At 36.2% G+C, this 24,569-nt stretch overlaps 2 protein-coding genes and 1 pseudogene across 2 annotated transcripts in view; 2 read left to right on the forward strand and 1 right to left on the reverse strand.

The window, feature by feature from the left end:
- Positions 1–10,178, forward strand: part of LOC107597894 (focadhesin) — a 47,474-nt gene extending 37,296 nt beyond the window's left edge. Inside the window, exons 29-43 of the mRNA XM_016289098.1 lie at positions 21–140; positions 344–466; positions 837–914; positions 2,696–2,767; positions 2,892–2,994; positions 3,620–3,700; positions 3,781–3,909; positions 4,016–4,131; positions 5,139–5,399; positions 5,485–5,574; positions 6,637–6,814; positions 8,100–8,197; positions 8,423–8,674; positions 9,523–9,598; positions 9,921–10,178. Of these exons, the coding sequence (XP_016144584.1) occupies positions 21–140; positions 344–466; positions 837–914; positions 2,696–2,767; positions 2,892–2,994; positions 3,620–3,700; positions 3,781–3,909; positions 4,016–4,131; positions 5,139–5,399; positions 5,485–5,574; positions 6,637–6,814; positions 8,100–8,197; positions 8,423–8,674; positions 9,523–9,598; positions 9,921–9,994 (1,851 nt within the window). The 3' untranslated portion in view covers positions 9,995–10,178. The remainder of the gene's footprint in view (positions 1–20; positions 141–343; positions 467–836; positions 915–2,695; positions 2,768–2,891; positions 2,995–3,619; positions 3,701–3,780; positions 3,910–4,015; positions 4,132–5,138; positions 5,400–5,484; positions 5,575–6,636; positions 6,815–8,099; positions 8,198–8,422; positions 8,675–9,522; positions 9,599–9,920) is intronic.
- Positions 10,179–15,213: 5,035 nt separating this feature from the next.
- On the forward strand, positions 15,214–15,970 carry LOC107597914 (macrophage mannose receptor 1-like). Its single transcript, XM_016289118.1, is given in 2 exon segments — positions 15,214–15,524; positions 15,526–15,970. Coding segments are annotated over 2 exon segments (756 nt in total).
- Positions 15,971–17,638: 1,668 nt separating this feature from the next.
- Positions 17,639–21,255, reverse strand: LOC107597915 (very-long-chain (3R)-3-hydroxyacyl-CoA dehydratase 4-like; annotated as a pseudogene).
- Positions 21,256–24,569: the final 3,314 nt, after the last annotated feature.

Here is a 24,569-nt window from a genome sequence, read left to right on the forward strand (position 1 = left end):
TGTGTTCTGTCGGGTGTCAGGTTTTGGCCTATTCTGTGGCATGTGTTGGAGTTTCAGCATTTAGTGCAGGCATTATTGAGGCCAGTAAGGCAGAGGAAAGCATGAACACACTTCGCACCCTCACAGAGGAGAGCCAACAGGTGAGAACTGAAATTGACTGCTATAAGAATAATCATATGCTAATTAAAAATACTTTTATGGTTAAATTATTAGCTACTAAGCTTGATCTTAGAAGTAAGTGTGGTTTTGTATTTTGTTAGATATTTCTGATGTGTTTTTGTGCATGACTGATTAAAAACTAAATAGTTGAGTCACACTTTATGGCATTTGTTTGTGTTTTTAGACACCGGGCTTTGCTTTGGCATTGGGACTGACAGTGTTTGGACTCTCTTCTTTTGGTCATGGTAAAGCAGTGGACATCCAACCTCGTCTGCTGGCTGCCTGGACAAAGATACTGCTGGCAGAGGTGATGTGGTTCAAAATGTATTGTTATTTCCATATGTTAAACATATTTTAACCTCATGTATGCTTTTAAAGCATGCTCATCATCATTTTATGTAGGACAACCACTTTATTTTCCATACCAATGCTGCTTTGGTTAAAAAAAGATGTCAGTGGACTGTGGACTTTTTAGTTTATCTTCCTAGCTAGTAAGAAACCGTGTGTTGTTGTGCCACAGTAAGTGAATTATGGATCAGGATCTGATCTAAGGTACAAGTCCAGTTAAGTCTTTCTCTTCCCATTGTCTTAGTGCTGATCTAGAAAGCTCAGGCATCAACACTAGATCTCCGCTTTCATGAGGGAGACACTAAACTGTAATTTTTTCCTTTCTCCAGGGTTGTCCCACCATGCAGAGGCTGTCTGCCCTCAACGGACTGATTGCATTAGTGGGATCGGAGATGGCTCTCATTCAGGTAATTTAATGTGTAATTGGTGCTTGTGTCAAGCCTTGTGTTGTATTTGTACCTGGCAGGATGCTAGACACAGTTCCAGTTTAAAATATACATGTTGGCATTCAGTACCTTCAGTGCAAGACTTGAAAATAACACACTAGCAGTGTAATAAATCTTGCTTCCTACAGCTAGCTCTTTTTTCCCCCGATCCTAGTGAATGTTAAATATCACAAAACATCACTTTCTTGTATATTACCCTACATTAAGTCCATTATCATATGTTGAGGTGCCATTAGTAATAGCAGTTAAATGCCAGTCTCATATGAGCACTGCCCTTTTCACCCACACCTGTGCCAGGCTGCTCTTTGTGTGGCAAATTACACTCCTCCATGCCCACCCACTTACAGACACTCGTACACACACACACAGCAAAAGCTGTCTCGCCTTTTTAAATGCAAATGCCACCATACTTGGAAGATAGCCAGGAAATGTCGCCATAGTAACAGTGGGACTTGACAGCGGTCTGCAAGGATTTTCTCTCAGTGTGAATCGGAGCCTTGTGAATGTCTCGGATTACTCTGCCGCCCCACAGATGAAAAGATTTGTGTTAATGTGTCTTTAAGCGACTTAAAGTCACTGAATAAATACTTTAAAGCACATTTCGGCGCATTCAAACGCCCTCGTCAGTTGATTCGTTCTTGAATTCAAATCTTGAATGCAGCTCATTTAGCTGGTGACTGTTCCTTTCAGATCGAAACTTGCTTAAACCCAAGTTTCAACCCCCCCCCTCCCAACCAACAAGATTTTCAAAACCGATTGTTCTCTTTTTAGTTCAACTCTGTGTAGTAACTTTGTACAGTGTAGTACCCTAAGTACAGGTAAGCAAGTAGATCTCAGCAACTATGTAACCTACATGCTGTAAAAGTTAACTGCTGAGGAAAGGTGATTGTAGGCTTGAATATAGTAGTAACAGTTGCTGTCCACATGAGGGTACTGTAGGGTCAAAATAATCCTAAATGTGAAAACAACTTTTTGGATTTATGTCATTTGTAATTTTGCTCACTAAACATTGGAGAGTACTACTTTTCATTAGTGAAAGCAAAATGAGTAGGTTTACAACTTGTCTTGAAGCTGAATTTTTACATGTTTAATGGTTAAATAGATTATTAAAATAGATTAGAATATAAATCAAATAGATTATTTTCTATGCTTAAACAGTAATGTAAACAGAATTGTAGGTAAGATATATATATATATATTTTTTTTTTTACGCTCACCAAGGCTGCATTTATTTAATCAAAAATACAGTAAAAACTGTGATATTGTAAAATACAATTAAAAATTAAAATTCAATAGGTCATCTTAATATGCTTATTTGCTGTTCAAGTAACATTTCCTATTATTATTATCGGTGTTTAATGCTTAATTTTGTGTGGAAACCATAATAGTTTTTCAGGATTCTTTGATGAATATCAGAAGAACAGCATTTATCTGAAATGATTTTCTATTACATTATAAATGTCTTTACTGTCACTTTTGATCAATTTAATGCATGTTTTCGGAATAAAGGTATTGATAATTTTTTTTTTTTTTTAAATAGCGTGGTGTTGTTAAATGATTGTAAAACACTTTTAATTCATGCATCTGTTTTATTTGTTGAACTGTCCCCCCGATGGAAAACACCAACCCTGACTACTGACCTCCAGTTAATTTGAACTTGACACCCCTGCCATATATTCAGAGGCTTTTACTGTGTCCTAGAACCCTTTGACCTTCAGGAAGTGTGTTTTTATCTCCATTAGCTGAAGAGTGAATCAGAGGAGTCCTCACAACAGCAGGGCAGACTGAACGAGGTCATCCGAGCCATTACACAGGTTAGAAATCATGCATTTCAAATACATCAAAAATAAAGTAAAAAATATATACGGGAAGTAAAACAATGGTTTGAAGTAAGTTATTTAATTTTTGTCTTGCTCTCATTCCCATCCTCCACACTAGATCATCACCTTTTCGGGAACAATAGGTCTGCAGTCTAATGGAGCATGTCTGCTTGGACACCTGCATCTGGCTCACATGTCCAGCAGCCACAGCCGAACCGCAGGTGAGATTCAATATATCCTGTCTTCTGTCTTTTTTGTTGTTGATGATAATAGTAATAATAATTAAATAATAACATTTATTAAAATGAAATAATATATAAATACATGTATGTTAATTTTACTTTAATTATTATTGATGTTAATAATAATCTAAAATTCAAAATTTTAAAGTCTTTTTATTTGAAGAAAATTTATATTAATATTATTTAAAACATAAAAATAATGTAAAAAATGTAAATGAATATTTTAAACTAATAGAACAATTAATATTATATTTGTTGCTGATGTAGTTAGTGATAATGATTATTTCATCATAACTGTTTTTAAATAAAAGAAATATTATAAAATAATAATAAATAATAACATTAATAAATTACATCATAACCTTTCATACCATAAAATATAATAAAATAATAAGAATTGTTGTTAATAATAATAATGTCATTTTATAAAACAAATAAAATATATATTATTAATTTTATTGTTACTATTACTACTACTAAAAGTAATATTAATAATAAAAAATAAATAAAACTTAAATAATATATAAATTAGTGATACTGTGCGAATGGTCATTCACCAGTGAAGAAGACCAATCAAACATACTTTTTCATCCCACTTTAACAGTTCCTCTGGACTTTGGTTATCTCCCAGAGAAAAGTGTCATCCGAGCTTCAGTAGACTTCATCACTGAAGCAGGAAGGAAAGGTAACACACTATCTAAAGCTAATATCTCATATCTAATAAAAAGTGATTCCATTGCTTACTGATGTTGTGATTCTGTACAGGACCGGAGTTCACTCCTCCACGTCTAGTGAAGACGGTGCTGGCCGCTTTAGGGACGGTCGGTGGAAGCTTCCAGTATCCTCCCGTCAACTGGAGCGCCATCCTCTCTCCGCTGATGAGACTGGGCTTTGGTGAGCTTCCTGTTCTTCATCATCATCATCGCTAGTGTTCTGCAGATAATACACTATTGTGTCATTTCTGAGGATGTATGATGTTGAAGTCCTGTGCCTGTCATAGGTGAGGAGGTGCAGCATCACTGTTTAGCGTTAGCTGCCAGTCAGGCCCAGTCTTCCCAGAGTGCCTCACTTTTCCTCGGCATCTGGCTTGTGCCTCCCCTGGTTCACAGCCTGAGTGTGAGTATTTCTTTCTCTCTGTGTATAAAACATGTCTCTGTCACACAGATCTGTCTCTTTGGTGTCTTCATACAGACATGTTGATGTTGTAATGCTGGCTTTTCACTGGTTGCGTTTCGTATGCTGTCTAGTTTTTATTTTGCTTTAATTCCTGTTGTATATTGCCTGTGCAGCACTTTGGTTTTTAACATCTGTTATGTTTAAATGTGCTCTATAAATCAATAAACTAAACTAAACTAAATAAGATATTTTAGTATTTAACCATTTAATTGTCACTGTCCCTTTTTGGTATTGAACTTTTTCACACAAATGCACCTTTTGAGCTGGACCAGTAAGAAATCACCTAACACCCACCCAGAATACCACAGCAAATTAAATGTAATTTTAATCGAATTTCATTTTCCATTACAATTATGGCTTCCAGCAATTATGAAAAGGAAGTAATCAACTGATTATTGTTCAAAGCAATAATATTTTGTCATGTTTTATACTGTATGTTGAATAAATGTTCAGTAGTTTTCAGAAAGTTGTGGAAGTACACTACTACAGATGATTTTTAGCTATTTTTTTATTTAAATATAGATAGATAGATAATGTATTTTATTTATAAATTTTTTCACATTTATTTTATTTGTTTTGTTTTTATGTTCAATTATATTTAGTTCAAGGAAGTCCACTGTTACAAAGACAACTTAAAAAAAAGTTCAATAAAATTAATGATTAATGGTATTAAATATTGTGATCTCAGTATTGAGCAAAATAATTTTTTTTTTTTACTAAATCTAATTTTGGCTAATTTGTTAGACATTATCCCCTTTGAAAGCTTTGAAATGTTACTTTCAGAGACGCTTAAAAGTAAAGTAGCAATTAGAAGCTAATTATCTCATTGTGTTATCATCTGTGAGAAGTTCATCATGGCTTTCTGGCTTCAAAATGTCGTACTGTTTTGTAATTTTCTCTCAGTCTGCTCTGATTCTTAATTTTATCAACATCTCTACCCTCCACAGATCCGCACTAGGGTTTCTCTCTACGAGTGCCTGAGCTCCTGGATGAAGCACGTGGCTGAAGACAAACTGCAGGTGTATGTGGACAGTCTGGCAGTCCAGCAGTTTGTGCCTGACACACGTCCTCAGCGCCTGCCCCTGTGCCTGTCCATCCTGCACGGCCTGGCCAAAGCCATGGCGGTCCCCAACCCGCCACAAAACTGCTGGACCGCCCTGTGCTCCACCACTGAAAAGATCTATAACCTCTTACCTGATAATATACCGGTATTATAATCAAACATGTTGACTAAGAACTCAACATTTAGCCAGTTCTGCTGCTGTCCAGTGATATTTTTGTGTCGTTCTGTAGGCTGGTGAGGTGGACCTGTATGAAGCCACGTGTTCATGTCTGTCTGAACTGAGCGACACTGAGATAGACCGCATAGTCAAAGTCACTGAGGTATAAATGTTTGTGATTTATAGCTTTATAAATCTGATTGTGTTGAAATGTTTCATCATGATATGTAGTCATACTATTTCGCTTCAGGGTAATGAACCCATTTACTCACTTTCAAGCACAAGACGCATAAAAAGGCAAAAAAAGATTAATAATGACTGAGGGATGACTGAATATCCAAATGAAATGCCTGCTGTTTTTCGTTAACATGTAAATAGTAAATTTAACTATGAATTGCTGATTTTTCATTATAGACATTTTCATAACACATCTGCAGAAAGGAAGTGTTTTATTTGTATATCTTCATGAATTTTTTTTTTATCTTAATCTTTCTTCATGAAGATGCCTTCTGGTCTGTCCCTAACCATGTGCTTCCATCTTCTTCTTGTATTAGCAAATATGCCTGCTTTAAAAAAAAATTGAGTGCATATAATATTTAAAGCTGTTTTCCCAGGCTATGCGTCAATCATTTATGATATATTATGTGTATATATGTAATGGATGCACCCACTATGGACATTATTATTGGATCCATTATTGCAGTTTTTTGTTTACTTTTAAAATATATATTTAATACTGTTGTTAAGCTAGGAGCTAGTTCTATTAGCAGCACTTAGTTTAGATGTTCTGGCATCAGCAAAGTCTTTCATTAATTCATTTCCATTATTACACAATTCTGCCTCCAGGCAACATTTCTTAAAAGGATCCCGAAATATTTTTTGTTTTTCTAAATGTGTTGTTCATTTTAGTAACGAGGCTAATTTTATGCAAGAAAATTTAGTCCATTTTTGTTCTCTTCAAATATAATGCATGCATAATTGTTTGCAGTGATGAATAGTTACGCTTTCATCCATGGAAGGTTTTCTTCTCCTTTCATGATAATTAATGATAATCATAATTCATGGCAAGAGCACAGGACAGCTTCCACTGTTTTGTAATTTATCATGTAATGTAACAACCATTCCAGAGCAATTTACAAGTTAAATTACTTGCTGACAGTGGCTAGAGACATTAAATCAACAGATCCCCAACACAGTTCTCCCCATTTTTGTGCTCCCTCTACAGGCTAATGTTGAAAAAACAGCGTTCGTCCTATCCTACCTGACCTCTAAAGGCAGAGTCCCTCTGCTCGGACTCAATGATGTCATCAGTACCATCCTCCAGGTGGGGAATAAGAAACGAATCAGCTGGCTTCTCCTGCAGGCCCTCCACCAATCACGGTTCACTTCTAGTCCCAATACAGGTATGTTAATAACACTAATATATATACTAGTAAAATATTATTGGGAAAAGGTGCACTACTGTTCAAAAGTTTGGGAAATTAATACTTTCATTCACCAAGAACATATTAAATTGGTCAAAAGTTACAGAACAGATTTTATTTTATTACAATTATATTTTAAATAGATGCTGTTGTTTTTACTTTATTCATCAATCCTAAAAAAATCTATCACTGTTTCCACAAAAATATTAAGCAGCTCAATCGTTTTCAACATTGATAATAATAAGGAATATTTCTTAAGCAGCAAATCAGCATATTAGATTGATTTCTGAAGGATCATGTGACACTGAAGACTGGAGTAATGATGCTGAAAATTCAGCTTTGCATCACAGAAATAAATTACATTTGAAAACATATTAAAATAGAAAACAGGTACTTTAAATTGTAATAATATTACTGTTTTTTTTACTATATATTTGATCAAATAAATGCCTAAAAAACATCTTACCCTAAATGTTTTAATTGGTAGTGTATATGCTTTTATACTGTACTACTATAATTAAAACCATTAAAAACATTTTCATTACTTGAAATAAAATAACCGTTAACTGAAACTATATATACAGTGGGTACGGAAAGTATTCAGACCCCCTTCAATTTTTCACTCTTTGTTATATTGCAGCCATTTGCTAAAATCATTTAAGTAATTTTTTTTTCCTCATTAATGTACACACAGCACCCCATATTGACAGAAAAACACAGAATTGTTGACATTTTTGCAGATTTATTAAAAAAGAAAAACTGAAATATCACATGGTCCTAAGTATTCAGACCCTTTGCTCAGTATTTAGTAGAAGCACCCTTTTGATCGAATACAGCCATGAGTCTTTTTGGGAAAGACCCAACAAGTTTAAGGGGGTCTGAATACTTTCCGTACCCACTGTATACACACACACACACACACACACACACACATTTCAGCTAGTTGCCTATGCAACATTTCTCATTTTAATTTAGCTTAGCTTGATGTACTAAAAAACTGAAATAGAAATATGAAAAATTATAAACATAAAAATTACAACAACACACAACAAAATTGAACTCAAAATGGAAAATATAAAAAGCTTGTAATAAAAAATATTATAGTATCTCAATAATGCTAAAATAACACTGATTCTTATGTTACAAAGTTACAAGCCACTGCCTGTGTTTTCCATTTCCAATAACCATTTGAAGTGCCCCCTTTTTGATGAACTTGAATCATATTATGTTGATTCAGAAAGCACAATGTTTTGTTTGTTTTCAGTGGTCTCTAAACGAATGGAGTGGCTTTTGGAGTTAATGGGCCACATCCGAAATGTAGCATACGGATCTCCTTCTGTTAAATGTGTCAATCTTATAGAGGTATGTCTGCAGAATCTGGTGTTTTTGATTTATTGGCTCTGGTTTCTTTTAGGTAGATTTGTCTCTCTAAAGAGCAGTCACTGCCATCTGCACCAAGTGTTTTTGGTTGCCTTGCTGTAGGCCTAATGATATAAACAGTTCTTTTCTCTATAAAACACAGCAGCAGGAAGTAAGATACTACCCGTTCACTGACTTAAAATCATAATGTCCATCATCACTTCTCAGGGCACAGACTTCCTCCTCGGTGTGTTTGCTGCAGCAGTGGTGTCTTGGGCTGACCATTGCACCCCGCTTCTCGTTGGCATCAGGGCTCAGTGGTTTCCCTGGCAACAGTCCTCTCGGACAACAGAACTGTCCCATGACCTCTATGTCAACCCTGATGCCACTGAGCTGTCGCTCGCCTCATGCCTACTTGGAATCCCATACAGCATAAAGCAACTACTCACCAAAGAGCCGTGGAAGTCCCAGTCACAGAAGGTATGGCATCTTTTAACTCCCGTTTTACTATTTAAATATGTGTAGTTCTGCTGTTCTTTTTAAGGTGTTCATGTCCATTGCACAAATCGTGTGGATTGAGTTCAAATTTAAATTCAGATAGCTTCATTGGCATGACAAAGATACATTTTGTATTGGCAAAGCATTAAGACAACAAAGAAAATGGTTTAGAACATCTGAACATGTATGTATATATTATAACTAATATGTAATGTATAACTAATATGGAAATGTCATGTGTACACATTGAGTTACACACCAAATTGCAATACTTACAGTCTCTAAGAATCTGCACTCTATCCATAGTAATTAAAAACGGAGTTAATATTTTCCTGTCTATCTACACTACTTTTTCAAAAGTTTGGGGCCGGTGAAATAATAAAACAGTGCATTAATATTTTTGAAACAAGTCTCCTATGCTCACCAAGTTTGCATTTATTTATTATTAAAAAATACAGTAAAGAAGTTAACAGTGAAATATTATTGCACTTTAAAATTCACTTGATTTTCATTTTAAAATGTAATTTATTCCTGTGATGGCAAAGCAAAATTTTCAGCATCATTACTCCAGTCTTCAGTGTCACACGATCCTTCAGAAATCGTTCTAACATGATCAATGTTGAAAACTGTAGTACTGCTAAATATTTTTATGGAAACTGATAAATTATTATTTTTTTAATTCCTTGAATAGAAAGTTCAAAAGAACAACATTTATATGAATTTACTGTCATTTTTGATCAAGTTAACGCTTCCTTTATAAATAAAAGTACTAATTTCTTAAAAAAAACAAAAACGTATCAACCCCAATCTTTCTTTCTTCATGCCTTCAGTTCATCGACTGGCTCTTCAGTATTACAGAAGGTCCTAAACTAGGTTTCTCTGAGACTGCCTTACTAACAGCCAAAGGTGAGACACTTAGTTTTAGTCAAATTATTATTTCATATCAGTCTTTAATTTGTGTTTTAAAAATGTGTTGATAACAAGAAGCAAAGTATTATTACGTGATTTGATAACAAGAAGCAAAGTATTATTACGTGATTTGATAACAAGAAGCAAAGTATTATTACGTGATTTGATAACAAGAAGCAAAGTATTATTACGTGAATTGATAACAAGAAGCAAAGTATTATTACGTGAATTGATAACAAGAAGCAAAGTATTATTACGTGATTTACAGTACACATGGAATCTCTCATTTGACTCTCATTTGTATCTCGTTCCGTCTTAGCGACGCTAATGGCTCTGAGATCCAGCTCTGAGTTCAAGAAGAAGGGTGTATGGACCAGGGCGTATGGCTGGTGATCCCACTGAAAGCTCTGACCGACCAAGGACACCATTTGTTTACATGCATATTCAGAGTAGCATCTACATAACAAAGCACATGCTCAAACTCTAGTGGTAAACCCATCTGTTTTCAAATCAGAATGAATGCTGACATGTTTAATAGATTGAAAGTAGGTATACCATAGTATTCGATAACAAAAAAAGCGCATAAAAATGGCTTCAGAAAGCATCATGTTATTTCCCACTTTCACGCAGTGCATGTAAAATGTATTGACCAATTGCTTGTGACCAATTAAGTATGTAAAATAAATACACCTGTGCCACACCAAGTATGTTTTTCTGCTCACAAGAAGCTTGTGCTGTTTGCATAAATTTGCTCTTAATAAATACTTCAAATCCAGCTTAAGCTGATTTGAAACTTTCCCATCAGACAAGCTGATATACAATGCAGAGGGACTGGTGCTGACACAATTCTGTAGCTGACTCCTCAGGAGGAGACGGTCCTGGCGCTTGCTGGACACTCTGGGACGTCCTGAAGACTTCTTCACTGCAGCCGAACCTCTCTCCTTGAAGTTCTTGATGATCCGGTAAATGGTTCTTTCATGTGCAATGTTCTTTGTAGCATTTTCCTTGCATGTGAGGCCGTTTTGATGCAAATCGATGATGGCTACACGTGTTTCTTTGGAGGTAACCAGTGCTAACAATCTAATTAATATGATAGTGATTAATCTGACTAGTACTCATTCACACATTCACATGTGCTGCTGATATGATTAGTCAATTAATGTTAGATGGTCATTTTGTGTCGGGATCAAAAAACAGTGAAATTTGTTTTTTTTGTGTGTGTGAAAAGTAAATTTTTTGGCCATTGAAGCTTTTAGCAATTATTTCAAATGCATCTGATCACTCTACACAATAATCTAGAAACAATGTGAATGAACGCCACAACAGCTTAGAGTTTGCAAGACACAACATTTATGTCACTGCCAAAACTTTTGGCCATGACTGTACACTACTGTTCAAATGTCTGTGCTCAGCAAGAAATCAGTACTTCTATTTAGCAAGAATGCATTAAATTGTGACATCTGTAATGTTAGAAAAAATATATATTTTTCAAATAAATGCTCTTTTGAACTTTCTATTCATCAAAGAATCCTGGAAAAAGGTATCACAGTTTCCACAAAATATTAAGCAGCACAACATTTTCAACATTGATAACATATTTTTTTTGCATTAGAAATGTGATTTCTGAAGGATCATGTGACACTAAAGACTTAAGTTATGGCTGCTGAAAATTCAGCTTTGCCATCACAGGACAAAATTACATTTCAACATATATTCAAACAGAAAAACATTATTTTAAATTTTAATATTTCAAAATATTACTGTTTTTAAACAAATAAACACAGCTTTGGTGAGCATAAGAGACTTCTTTCAAAAACTTTTGAACAGTAGTCTAGATATTTGCAGTGAATCCAAATGCAATTTGTTTGATTCACCAGTTTGTTTGAAGGAATGTTGTGTTGTCTTTATTCCATCAGATTTTCTTAGCTGAAGATTGTCATTTGTTAAGGTAATGGTTCAGAGAACTGTCAGGAAAAAAAAGATGGAGAACACCCACCCGTGTGGAGCGCTAGTGAGGCTTGTACTCTTATCTTTGATTTGGAAAATGCTTTTCAAAAGAAAACCCACCATTTCAGGTTGACTTTGCACCAGGCCATTCTCTGCAGACTTATTCAAATATTGCGCGGGAAAGACAGATCCAATCGGTTATCCAGATAGAAAAGTCCATTGATGTTGCCAAGTGTTAAACGAGGTGTGTTCTGATTGACTGATGATCCGATCTGCTTGATCGCATGTTAATGCCAAGTGTAAACCCAGCCTTTATTTTATGTCGGACTTCGTAGAGATCCTCGAAACACGAGCATGTGGATGTGTCTACAGGTGATCCGGTAGTATTATTTATCAGAACACCGGCAACAATCTACAGTTGGGATATCGGAGACCCAACCTCCAGTGAACAATGTGGCGGTGTCAAAAACAGCAAATTTCACAGTATTGCTTGCAGTTGGCCAATACCATTTTTTTGTATGGAGTTCTTTGAGCTGATCCTGGTGCAGCAGGAAAGCACATGGGAAGAGGCCCTGCAATACTGCAGATGACATTACACTGATCTGGTCGTACTGAGCTCGGATGTGATTATGGCAGAAACCATGAAAAAGAGCACAGCAGCCCAGACAGAGGATGTGTGGATGGATCTGCGCTTTATCGCTGGTTTTGGGTAAATGGAGCAGACCTTCAATATAAGGTCTTCGGGCAGAGAGCTCCAGTGCCCTGCCTTGAATCAGTGCTGTGGGGTTTAAGTGACGTGACGTGACATGTGGCCAAGTATGGTGACCCAAAGTTCACACACACAGCAGTGAACACACACACACCGTGAACACACACCCGGAGCAGTGGGCAGCCTTTTTTTTTTTTGCTGCGGCGCCCGGGGAGCAGGTTGGGGATGCGGTGCCTTGCTCAAGGGCACCTCAGTCGTGGTATTGAAGGTGGGACATTCACTCCCCCCACCTACAATCCCTGCCGGTACGAGACTCGAACCCGCAACCTTGGGTTACGAGTCCGACTCTCTAACCATTAGGCCAAGACTTCCCCTTTTACAATGACACATTCAAGCTTCACAAACAACTGTAACTGTGATGTTTTTGATAGGAATGATGTTTGCTAGGTACCTTGTTTGCTTGCTTTTAACTGCTAAACATGAAATTAAATGTAAGGGATTCCAGAAGCAATAGGTAGCTTAATACATTAGTTTATTTCAGAACTAATATGAAATATAAGAAGTAATATTAATGCCAGTAGAGTGAAGTCTCATGCGAATATTGATATTGTCCTTTTAATGCATTATCTGCTTGTAGTTACTTCAATTTTAAATAAATTAATATTAACACTTGTAGTAGATATTTCCAATGAATGTCAATTTAAGAAACTTTTGTTATGTGAGTGTAAAATGCTGCAACTGGGTGTCATACAACTGGCTGTTGTACCCATTTTCACTCTGTAATCAAAACATCTGGTGAAGTAATACCGGGGTTAAAATACTTAAAACCATTGAAATTTTGTTACTTGAAATTAACTCAAATAAAATATTTCTAGATTATATCCCATATTGATTGTTTAACTTTAATGCACTAAAATAACTAGAAAAAAAACGGAAATAAACATTGACATAAAAAAAACTATAAACATGTATAACTTGTATAAACTTGTATAGAAAATATAAAAACCTTTTTAAGCATTAATAAACTATAGTAGGCTCAATGCTAAAATAACACTGATTAATACTAAGTAATTTCAAGGTCAATTTTGTCAATATTGTTTATTTTGGGCTATACTAATAGAGAAACAATGATGTCACAACATTATTTATCATTTATAGCCAATGCACTGATGGCTAAATGAGTAATATGATATTCAGAATTTTATACATTTGGAGGAGACTGGTGTTGGGCTCATTTCTGGTTCATATTTGGATGCTGACCTGAACGTGTGTCCTTTTGATTCATACAAAAAAACTCAATTTTTCATGGTGAGGACAACTTTTCAATTACATAAAAAATAGTTCGATATTTTTTATTCTTTGTAAATATATGAATGTTAAAGGGACAGTTCACCAAAAAATGAAAATGCTGTCATTAATTACTCACACTCATGTCGTTCCAAACCCGTAAGACCTTCGTTCATCTTCAGAACACAAATTAAGATATTTTTCATGAAATCCGAGAGCTTTCAGACCCTCCATAGACAGCAACGCAATTGAAATGTTCCCAGGTGCAGAAAGGTAGTAAGGACATCTTTAAAATAGTCCATGTGACATCAGTGGTTCAACCGTAATTTTACGAAGCTACAAGAACTTTCTGAAAACAAGAAAACATGTCCTTACTACATTTCTGCGCCTGGGAACATTTCAGTTGTGTTGCTGTCTATGAAGGGTCAGAAAGCTCTCGGATTGCATCAAAAATATCTTAATTTGTGTTCTGAAGATAAACGAAGGTCTTACGGGTTTGGAACCACATGAGGGTGAGTTAATTAATGACGGAATTTTCATTTTTGGGTAAACTATCCCTTTAAATAATATAGATATCGATGCAGTTATATTCTGATAGAAGATTTGGAAGCCTGTGATTCAGTTTTTAATCTGACATGATTTCTGAGAATAAATGTGGAACATTTGGACCTTGGTTCATCTCTTCACAGCAACCATGAACGCTTAATAGTTTGCTGCCATCTACTGGTGAGTATAATTACATGTGCCAGAATATAATTACAGTTTTCACTACAGACAAATATTATCAGTATTTAACTGCGAAGACTTACTATTATATGGTCACTATTATACTAAATACTATACAACTACTAAATGATTTTTAGGGCAGATCAGGGGAATTTTAAAAAATATTAAGTTTTATTGAAATTATGGGAATGACTTTTGGAACTGTCAGTAAAAATCGATGCCAGTGTTTTTCAGCACAAGTACTGTATTTGTGAATTTAAACTGTAAAACCCAGTTGTTTTATTAGTGGTGGGGCCAGTAAAAATCTGAATACTGGTCTGTTTAGCCCTGAATATATATTTTTTTAATATATTATTTTCAAACCTTATTGAGCCTCTTCATCTTATTCACCCTGGGCTCAGATCATTTTCTTCTAATTTTATCTTCTTTGAACAGTATTTTTGTGAAAAGTACTATAAAAATCCATTTGAGTTGAAGTGAAAATGTTTGTTTTCAGATGTGTCCATCTAATGTTACTCTAACAGTAAGCAGAAAAAGAAGATATGCTAATTTACTTCATACAAAATAAATACTTTCCATATATTTTAATGATTCTAGTGAAGAGCTGGATAGCTGATTTTTAAAAGTAAAAAATGTCTTGGCTTCTTCCAGACATTTCCAAGATCATATGCCTTAACTGCTTTAAATGTGTTTGTAAGTATGTCCTTTTCTTGAGCCATCTGATTTGCCTTAAGTAGGCATGTTAGGAAAATAAATTTGTTTTTGTAATTACTGAAGGGCCTAGGTCACTCTCAATGTCAGAGCGGTCCTGGTTTTCATTGGTCTGTTCATGCCAGAAATTTGTGAAAAGGTGTGGTAACAAGTCAGCAATATCCTGAAATAAATGGAGAATACCACATTTATTCAGAATTCTGCTGCTGCACTAGAGATCATCCAGATCAACATGAAGGCTTCAGTCATTGTGCTGCTTTTATTGAGCCTCTTTGGGCTGAATGTCAGCGTCTACAGGTATCACTTTCTCGTGAACGAGACTTTGTCATTTCAAGAGGCACAGAAGCACTGCACACAGCACTCTGATTACCTGTCTACTGTCAGAAGTAAAGATTTACAGGATTTATCTTCCAATTCTCTAATTAAAGAGGACTATTTCTGGATTGGAGTTCAGAGAGACAGTGCAGACTATTACAAATGGATATGGTCAGAAGGGGGAGAAGCAACCATTACATTTTGGGAATATGGAGCACCATATTTTTTATAATTGTGGTGCTGTCCATAAAAACAAATGAACTCTGTTTGCCCAGCCCTGCAAAACCCGTTTACGATTTTATTGTATGAAGGTCTATGAGCTGATTGTGGTGCATCAGAAAAGCACATGGGAAGAGGCCTTGGAATACTGCAGACAAAACTACATTGACCTGGCTATAATAAACTCAGAAGACGTTATGGAAGAAGCAAAGATTAATGGCACAGTAGCTGATACAGATGAAGTGTGGAGCGGCCTGTGCTTCCTAGCTGGTCATTGGTTTTGGGTAAACGGAGCCGGTTTTGATTATAATGTCTGGTCTTCGGGTGGACAGATCCAGTGCCCTGCCACGAACCAGCGCTGTGGGGTTTTTGATACAACACAGGGGGTTTGTAAACCCACAGACTGTGAGCGGAGACTCCACTTTCTCTGCATCAAGGAGAAATACGAAGATTGACTCGATTAATCTTAGAAGGTCAGCAGGTGTGACACTATAGGAGGAGTTTCTTGAAGTGTCCTTTTCAGAAACATTCTTTGCTTTGCTTTTAATGGCTGAACATCATGATGAAATCTATTTCTGTGACAAAATGTTTTCCTAAAACTGTAGCCAACTCTAGCCAGATGAAAAGTACTGTAGCTTATGACATTCATGTAAAATGCATGCCAATATGCAGGTGTGCACATAAGTGGTGCGCAGCTGTGCACACGTGGCCAAAATAAAAAAAAATGCACTGGGTAAATATTGCTTATTTGCGTACCAACATGGTTGACAGCTGTTAATGCACAATCACTGTATTAGGTCGAGTAACTGTAATATTGTATAAGATTTCCATTAAAACTGAAAGCATAAATCTAGGCTATGTGTTGCCGGTTTCAGAGCAAATTGTAAAATTGTGATATTTCATTCAGTAACGCGTTTCACTCGGCTAAAACAGACAATGCATACACCTATTTACCAGCAACCCACCAAAATAAAAAACATGCTGATTTTAGGATTGAAAATGTCGAAAATTCATAAAAAATTAACATGTACATATTAGCATTGTAGTTTTAAAGTGTATTATAAAATAATTGTATTTTTATTTAATACTCACTTTTTATTTTGTGTTCTCAAGGTGCTCTCATTAGAACTAGACTGAAAAAAAACGTATGTGCACCCCTGTTAATATTTTCATGCATAATGCATCCATTTTTAGACATACTTTTGTATTTTCAAAACTTTTTTGTGAAAAAAAAAAAAGTTAAAATTCTTTTTAGTATATAGGCGCCTATTATACTGTTATATCTGATTTATCTTCTTTTGGAATCTGGTGGCAGCAATATTGAGCATCTAGGGGGTCTGACACCATATAATTGCTTTCTTTGAGTAACAAATTTAAAAATGTTTTAATAATGAAAATAATCATTTAAATTACTTTATAGGTTGTGTTGAACAATGTTTTTAAGCTGTGTGCTGGTTTTAGTAATAATCTGTAAAAAAAAAAAAAAAAATGTAAATATTAATTAACAAAGGCAATATATTATTCTATTTGACCTTATTTCTTGCAAGCATGCCTAAGGAACGCCTAAAGTCCGTAAACACTCTTAATGTCGATAAACTTAATGCTGAGTATGGTAGCCTATCGATAATGTATCCAATGTCCGTAGTTCACTTTTTTCTTTTTAAATAGAGTTCATTATTTGTGTGTTTGAATTGTACTGCAAATATTTGTAAATTATGTGAATACATGCCTACTAGAACATTATTAATTAAAATATGGCTTGTGTATGTTTTTCGAAGTTGTGCAGCCTGTGCTTAAACACAATGAAAAAGAAAATCACAGAAGATCGTTGTGACTAGGTGATAATTAGATATCGACATTTGATAAGAAGTAGTTCTTGAAAATGATTTGGATTGTTTAAAAAGCAGAAATGTGAAGCTTGTATTTTTGTTAAAGCTTAGGCATTTTTTTCAGTTCAAATGTATTTGTGCTGTAGCCGATAACATGTTTTAATTGTACTATTAAACTAAACCAACATAATTGTGTTTGGACACAGGGAGGAGTTCCGCCTCCAATATAATACTCCCAAGGTTAAAATTTTTGGCTTTGGTGAATGGGAGGACCTGTACTAACAGTTTCTCTGGTTAGTCGTTCTTCAGTGTTTTATTCCAGCTCTCCAGATTCTCCTTCCTTTCCTTCAGCAAAAGTGGTACTGTTAAACTGGATCCTTCAAAACAGAGATGAAGACAATCAGCTGAAACACTTATGCTTCATAAAAATGAATTTAAGGAATTTGTCTGATATTTTCTTTTGAATACATTGAAATTCAGATGTTTGTAAGGTTTTTAGGTGAATCACATTATTTGACCTAATACTCTTGTATTAGGTCAAATTAGAAGTAACCAACCCATAAGAATGTATGGGGAATAAATGTATATTGATGCTGGGACTTTAAGCCGTACTGAATCCATTCCTTCAGACTCAGACAAGTACAGCAAATATGCAAAATGCTTATTCCTAAAATAACAGAAAGAGGATGAAAAGAGAATGTGGGTAGTGACTGAAAGCTGACCAAAATGTTTTACTCTACCCTCTCTTCAATGGGCATCACAGGGATTCCACTTAGCTGGTTTCAATCCTATCTCACTGGTAGGTCTTTCAGGGTGTCTTGGGGAGGGGAGGTATCCAAAGTACATCAACTTGTCACTGGGGTTCCTCAGGGATCAGTTCTTGGACCCCTCCTCTTCTCCATGTACACAACATCACTGGGTCCCATCATACAGGCACATGGCTTCTCCTACCATTGCTATGCTGATGACACACAGCTCTATCTTTCATTTCAACCAGATGATCCAACGGTAGCTGCACGGATCTCAGGCTGCCTGGCAGACATCTCGGCATGGATGAAAGAATATCACTTACAGCTCAACCTGGCAAAGACTGAGCTTCTTGTCTTCCCTGCCACTCCAACTCTACAGTATGATTTTTCCATCCAGCTAGGTTCTTCTACAATTACCCCATCAACTTCGGTCAGAAATCTTGGTGTAACTTTTGATAACCAGCTGACCTTCAAAGACCACATTGCAAAGACCGCTCGATCTTGCAGGTTTGCATTGCACAACATCAGAAAGATCAGGCCCTTTCTAACGGAGCATGCTGCACAACTTCTTGTCCAGGCCCTTGTCATCTCTAGGCTGGACTACTGCAATGCTCTTCTGGCTGGACTCCCATCAAGCAACAAACAAACCTCTACAAATGATTCAGAATGCAGCGGCACGACTGGTCTTCAACGAGCCCAAAAGAGCCCATGTTACACCTCTCTTCATCTCCTTGCACTGGCTACCGGTTGCGGCCCGAATCAAGTTCAAGACATTGATGCTTCCATATAGAACAGCCACAGGCTCAGCACCCGCCTACTTCCACTCACTACTACGAATTTACATCCCCTCCAGAAGTCTGAGATCCGCTAGTGAGCGACGCCTCGTCGTACCATCACAGAGAGGCTCAAATTCACTTTCCAGAACATTCTCGTTCACCACTCCTGGCTGGTGGAACGATCTTCCCAACCCTATCCGGAATGCTGAATCCCTGACAATTTTCAAGCGACAGCTGAAAACTCATCTCTTTCGAAGCTACTTGACTTCATCATAAAAAAATTAAAAATAAATTTAAAAAAAGTATCTCTCTTTTTATTTATTCCTTCTCTTTCTAGCTTGTACTTATTTGAACAATGTCTAAGAACTTGGTATTACAACCACTTCTTGTGTCTGTTTGCCTCTCTTAAGAAGAATCGCTTTATGTATCCCCCAATTGTAAGTCGCTTTGGATAAAAGCGTCTGCAAAATGACTAAATGTAACCCGCCTACTTCCACTCACTACTACGAATTTACATCCCCTCCAGAAGTCTGAGATCCGCTAGTGAGCGACGCCTCGTGGTACCATCACAGAGAGGCTCAAAATCACTTTCCAGAACATTCTCGATCACCGTTCCTGGCTGGTGGAACGATCTTCCCACCCCTATCCGGAATGCTGAATCCCTGACAATTTTCAAGCGACAGCTGAAAACTCATCTCTTTCAAAGCTACTTGACTTCATCATAAAAAAATTAAAAAATAAAAAAAAACTCTATTTATTCCTTCTCTTTCTAGCTTGTACTTATTTGAACAATGTCTAAGAACTTGGTATTACAACCACTTCTTGTGTCTGTTTGCCTCTCTTAAGAAGAATCGCTTTATGTATCCCCCAATTGTAAGTCGCTTTGGATAAAAGCGTCTGCTAAATGACTAAATGTAAATGTAAATGTACCGAGGCTCAATTTTCTGTAATGTTGAATGAAATGAGCTGTGACTCTTTATCATGGTTGGGCATGCTGCAGCAGGATCATTCTTTCTCAGCACATTTCGTGACTAACCTCTAAATACATTCGACATCAATATACTCTCCATAAGACAAGTGTGCGAACTCATGTCCGGCTGGCTCAGATCAGCTTTCAATTTTAAATGACGTTCTTAAGACAATTTTTGCAGGCCCAGACAAGGCTGTGGTGACGTTTCGAGCAACAATTTTAGATTTACCACGTCAAATTGTAAGAGCAATGTTAAAGTCAGCAAACTCTGTTGTGCCAAGCAAAAATTATGTTATGTTTAAAACATATGCATGACAATTATTGTAATTATTAATTATTTGATTGTTTCTAGAGGACATCAGGACTCAATTTAGAAATTAAAAATGATTATCCTTAAAAAAAAAAAAAGGAAATTTGTGGTCAAATTTCTTTTCATAAAAATGTTAAACGTACAGTAGATGAAAAAACTTATTTTATATGTAAAATAATTTGTGTGTGTGTGTGTATATGCATACTACTGTACATATGAATTTGCATGAACCATCATAAATGAAGCAGTCTTAGCACATAGTTTCTCAATTGTTAAGAAATATATAACACATGGATTTTAAAGATGGGCAAAAGGGATATTAAACCTTAACCATTTTTCCAATGTTGAGAAGTCTGAGAAAGTTTTAAGAGAATATCTCATTTATTATTATTTTTATCCTTTTTATTTAAAGTGTCTACCAAACAGATAAAAAAAAACATATGCAGTCCTAATGTCCCCCAATGATTTTTGAAAAAACAATAATTTAAATAATCACCTTTTTTTGTGTTATTAAATCGTATTCTGCTTTTGACCACTTAATTTATATTTTCAAGCTAGCTGATCCCCAAAATTATGTGATGGCCATTTAAGTTTTTCCCAAACTGTCAGAATGTTCTCCAAAATAATATCATTTTAATCGTAAACACATTGTACCTTCTGTGACAGCAGACAGCAAGTACACTGGGATTGAGAGTGTTTGATGCACCCATAGCATTTTAAAATATGGTGTGCCTATAAGGCAAAATAACTATGTGGATAAAATGTGATCAAATAAAATGTGGATACCTGTAGGAAAAAAACAAACGCCAATATTACTGACAGAATGCTTTGCTCCAAAACTTCAAGACACTCTTGAATGTTCTATATTGATGCCACAGTGAATTTACCGACAAGTGTTTATAAAAGTTATTATAAAGAGTATCTGAATAAAGACAACCTTTAAAATTACGTATAGAAGCCTGCATGCAAACATAAAAGACTCAAACCTTAGAAGGCCCAGTATATTCCACAGATAAAACTGCATACACACACACAATCGGTTTATTCTGAAACTCCTCCAGACTGGTGAGGAGAAACAGAAGGACATTTCTCTCCATTACCTGCATTAATGAACAATAATGGTTAATATACGTCAGGTAGCTTAAAAACCACATAGCTCTAAAATGGACACACTTTAAAAAAAAATGTACTTCCTTATGCACTAAATCATATGCACTTCCTTCTGACTGAATCGTGATTTATGGCCAGAATTTGGCAAATATTTCATAATATCTATTAAAAAAAACAACAAAAAAACAGGAACTACATTTTTGAAAGTAAAAATTGAGAGAGAGAAAAAAAATTTGGTTTAAATGAGCTCTTCTAGAAACAGTTCTAACAAAGACAGAAGCTGACAAGTGCCCATCATAATGCCAGAATGGGAATCTAAGAGCAAAACACAAGTTAAGAAGAGCTCTGTGATTAATTAATGCAATAAAAACAGCAATCCTTATGAAAAGTCTAAATCCAAGTAGACATAGTTTAAGTAATTTCACTTGATTATATCCATTAAAATGCAAAGTAATATGTCTAGCTCTGATATTTGTGGAAGTAAACAGCTCTTTCATAAGAGTGGTCTGCTTTGGTTGTTTCACAACTCTTAACAGCCACTTGACTACAAGTGAGAAATCTAGACTTGTAGTCCTCACTTTGGGCATTCCTGCTGATGTTAAAACACTGGATACTTTGGCAATATGGCACCAAAGACTACAATCACTGTTTTTCTGTTTTTAAATCTCTTTGGACTGAACGCCAGCCTCCACATAAAACACTACTACATGAATAACAGTATGACGTGGTCAGATGCACAGTCCTACTGCAAGAATTACTAAGATGACCTGTCCACTCTAAGCAATGAAGAAATGCAACTGCTCTCTGATAATCCGCAGATCACTGAGGATTTGTATTGGATTGGATTTAGGAGAAGTTATTGGTCATGGACATGGAGATGGAGCGGAGGTGATGTTGCAACTGATGTCAACTGGGACAAAGGCCAAACAAATTATTATAATGAATATTGTTGTGTTGTCAAAAGGTCCTCTTCTAAAGTGCATGATGCTGATTGTGATGAGACTAAACCATTTTATTGTATGGAGATGTACTATAGATGTAGATGTAATATAGATGTACTACAGGTTTTCTGAAATTATTTTAGTTTGTACCTATTATTTTAGTTTGTGGGGAAGTTGTGGCCTAATGGTTAGAGAGTCGGACTCATAACCCAAAGGTTGTGGGTTCGAGTCTTGTACCGGCAGGGATTGTAGGTGGGGGGAGTGAATGTACAGCGCTCTCTCTACCTTCAATACCACGACTGAGGTGCCCTTGAGCAAGGCACCGAACCCCCAACTGCTCCCCGGGCGCCGCAGCATAAATGGCTGCCCACTGCTCCGGGTGTGTGTTCACGGTTTGTGTGTGTTCACTGCTGTGTGTGTGCACTTTGGATGGGTAAATGCAGAGCACTAATTCTGAGTATGGGTCACCATACTTGGCCACATGTCACGTCACTTTTGTTTTCTTAAATTATTAAATAAAACTACTATAAAAATGGTTCTTTAAAGGTTCTTTACACGGCTCCATTTAAAGGGGTCATATGACGTTGCTAAAAAAGGTCATATGGCATTGCATTATTTTGTGTATTTAGTGTAATGAAATGTGTTTATGCGGTTTAAGGTTAAAAAAAAAAATAATATTTTCCACATACTGTACATTATTGTTTCTCCTCTATGCCCCGCCTTTCTGAAACGCGTCGATTTTTACAAAGCTCATCGGCCTGAAAAGCGAGGTGTGCTGTGATTGGCCAGCGATCCAGTGCATTGTGATTGGCCGAATACCTCAAGCGTGTGGCGGAAATGTTACGCCCCTCACCATACTGTGATGATGCCCTGTCCGGCCGGAGCGATGAGACAAAACCAATAAAACCCTTTGTAAACGAGGCATTTGTAGCATCCAGTGGGGACCTAAGTACTGATTATAATGACTTATACTGTCTTTTTACGCGTTGCGCTGCATCGTGCCGCGTAAACATAAAACCATGTCTGCATTTGTGATCGGAGAAATGACAAACAACAAGCACTACTCTACATTGCTCAAAACTCGCGTTTGAATCATCAGTGGCAAATCCTTTAAATATGAAAGCGCACTTACTGGCTGTGAGTCAGCATTATTTGTAGGAACACCGGCATTATAGGGTACTCTCCCAGGAAACAGTAAATACAACTGTAAATACAACTTAACCACTGATTTCTAGTTGTGTCCTCTTTTGGAAGGCCAAACAAAGTAGCTTCACTTTCATAACGAAACAGCGTCTCCACGACATGGCGGCGGCAACAATACTACAGCGAGAATCAAAGTTACGCCTTCTTTCTTTGCGTGAACATTTGGGCAACGTTATGCAAATCTTCCCACATTGTGACGTAGACATGTGGGGGTGTGTTTAAATGAGGCATTTTAGGAGGGCGTGAACCAGTCTTAACTTTGATAAAGAATATCTCTTTGGGTTTGAGACTTTAGTCTTTGCAACTTCAGGGATCTTATCTATGCACGAACAGCTTGTAACACTCCAAAGAGAAAGGAAAACTTGAAATCGCATCATATGACCCCTTTAAGAATATTTCATCCTGAAGAACCCTTTTATGTGGAAAAAAAGTTCTTTGTGTTGGAGTTTACACTTCTTCACTTCACTCCCTCATTATTAAGTTGTAACTGGTTTCCAACCAATCATGCCCTTTCCAATTGCACCTATTTTGTGTTTTTTAAATGTATTTTATGTCTTTATTCATGTTCAGTGTCAGTTTTCATTTATTAATGTATTCAGTTACTGTGGATTTTCTCATGTCAATAAAAATAAATGTACCTAATTGACAACTTGCTTTATAGTTAAAGGGTTGGTTCACCCAAAAATGAAAATTCTGTCATCAATTACTCACCCTCGTGTCGTTCTAAACCCGTAAGACCTCCGTTCATCTTCGGAACACAAATTAAGATATTTTTGATGAATTCTGAGAGCTCTCTCACCCTCCCATAGACGGCAATGTAATTACCACGATCAAGGTCCAGAAACGTAGCAAGGAGATCGGCAAAACCATCCATGTTACATCAGAGGTTCAACCGTAATTTTACGAAGCTACGAGAATACTTTTTGTGCGCAAAAGAAAAAAAAAAGACTTTATTCAACAATTCGTCACCCTGGTGCCATTTTGTAGAATATCAACGTAAACAGCATACGCTATTCTGTGTCAGCTGCTGTCACGCGGATACGTTGTTTTCGTTCAAATCAACCGTGTGACGCAGCACATTAATGTAATTAATGACAGAATTTTCATTTTTGGGTGAACTAACCCTTTAATTCCTAATAGAGGCTACAAGATATAAGACCAAGCAG

This window comes from Sinocyclocheilus grahami, unplaced genomic scaffold (genome assembly GCF_001515645.1).
Source record: "Sinocyclocheilus grahami isolate Dianchi unplaced genomic scaffold, SAMN03320097.WGS_v1.1 scaffold240.1, whole genome shotgun sequence".
Lineage (NCBI taxonomy): Eukaryota > Metazoa > Chordata > Actinopteri > Cypriniformes > Cyprinidae > Sinocyclocheilus > Sinocyclocheilus grahami.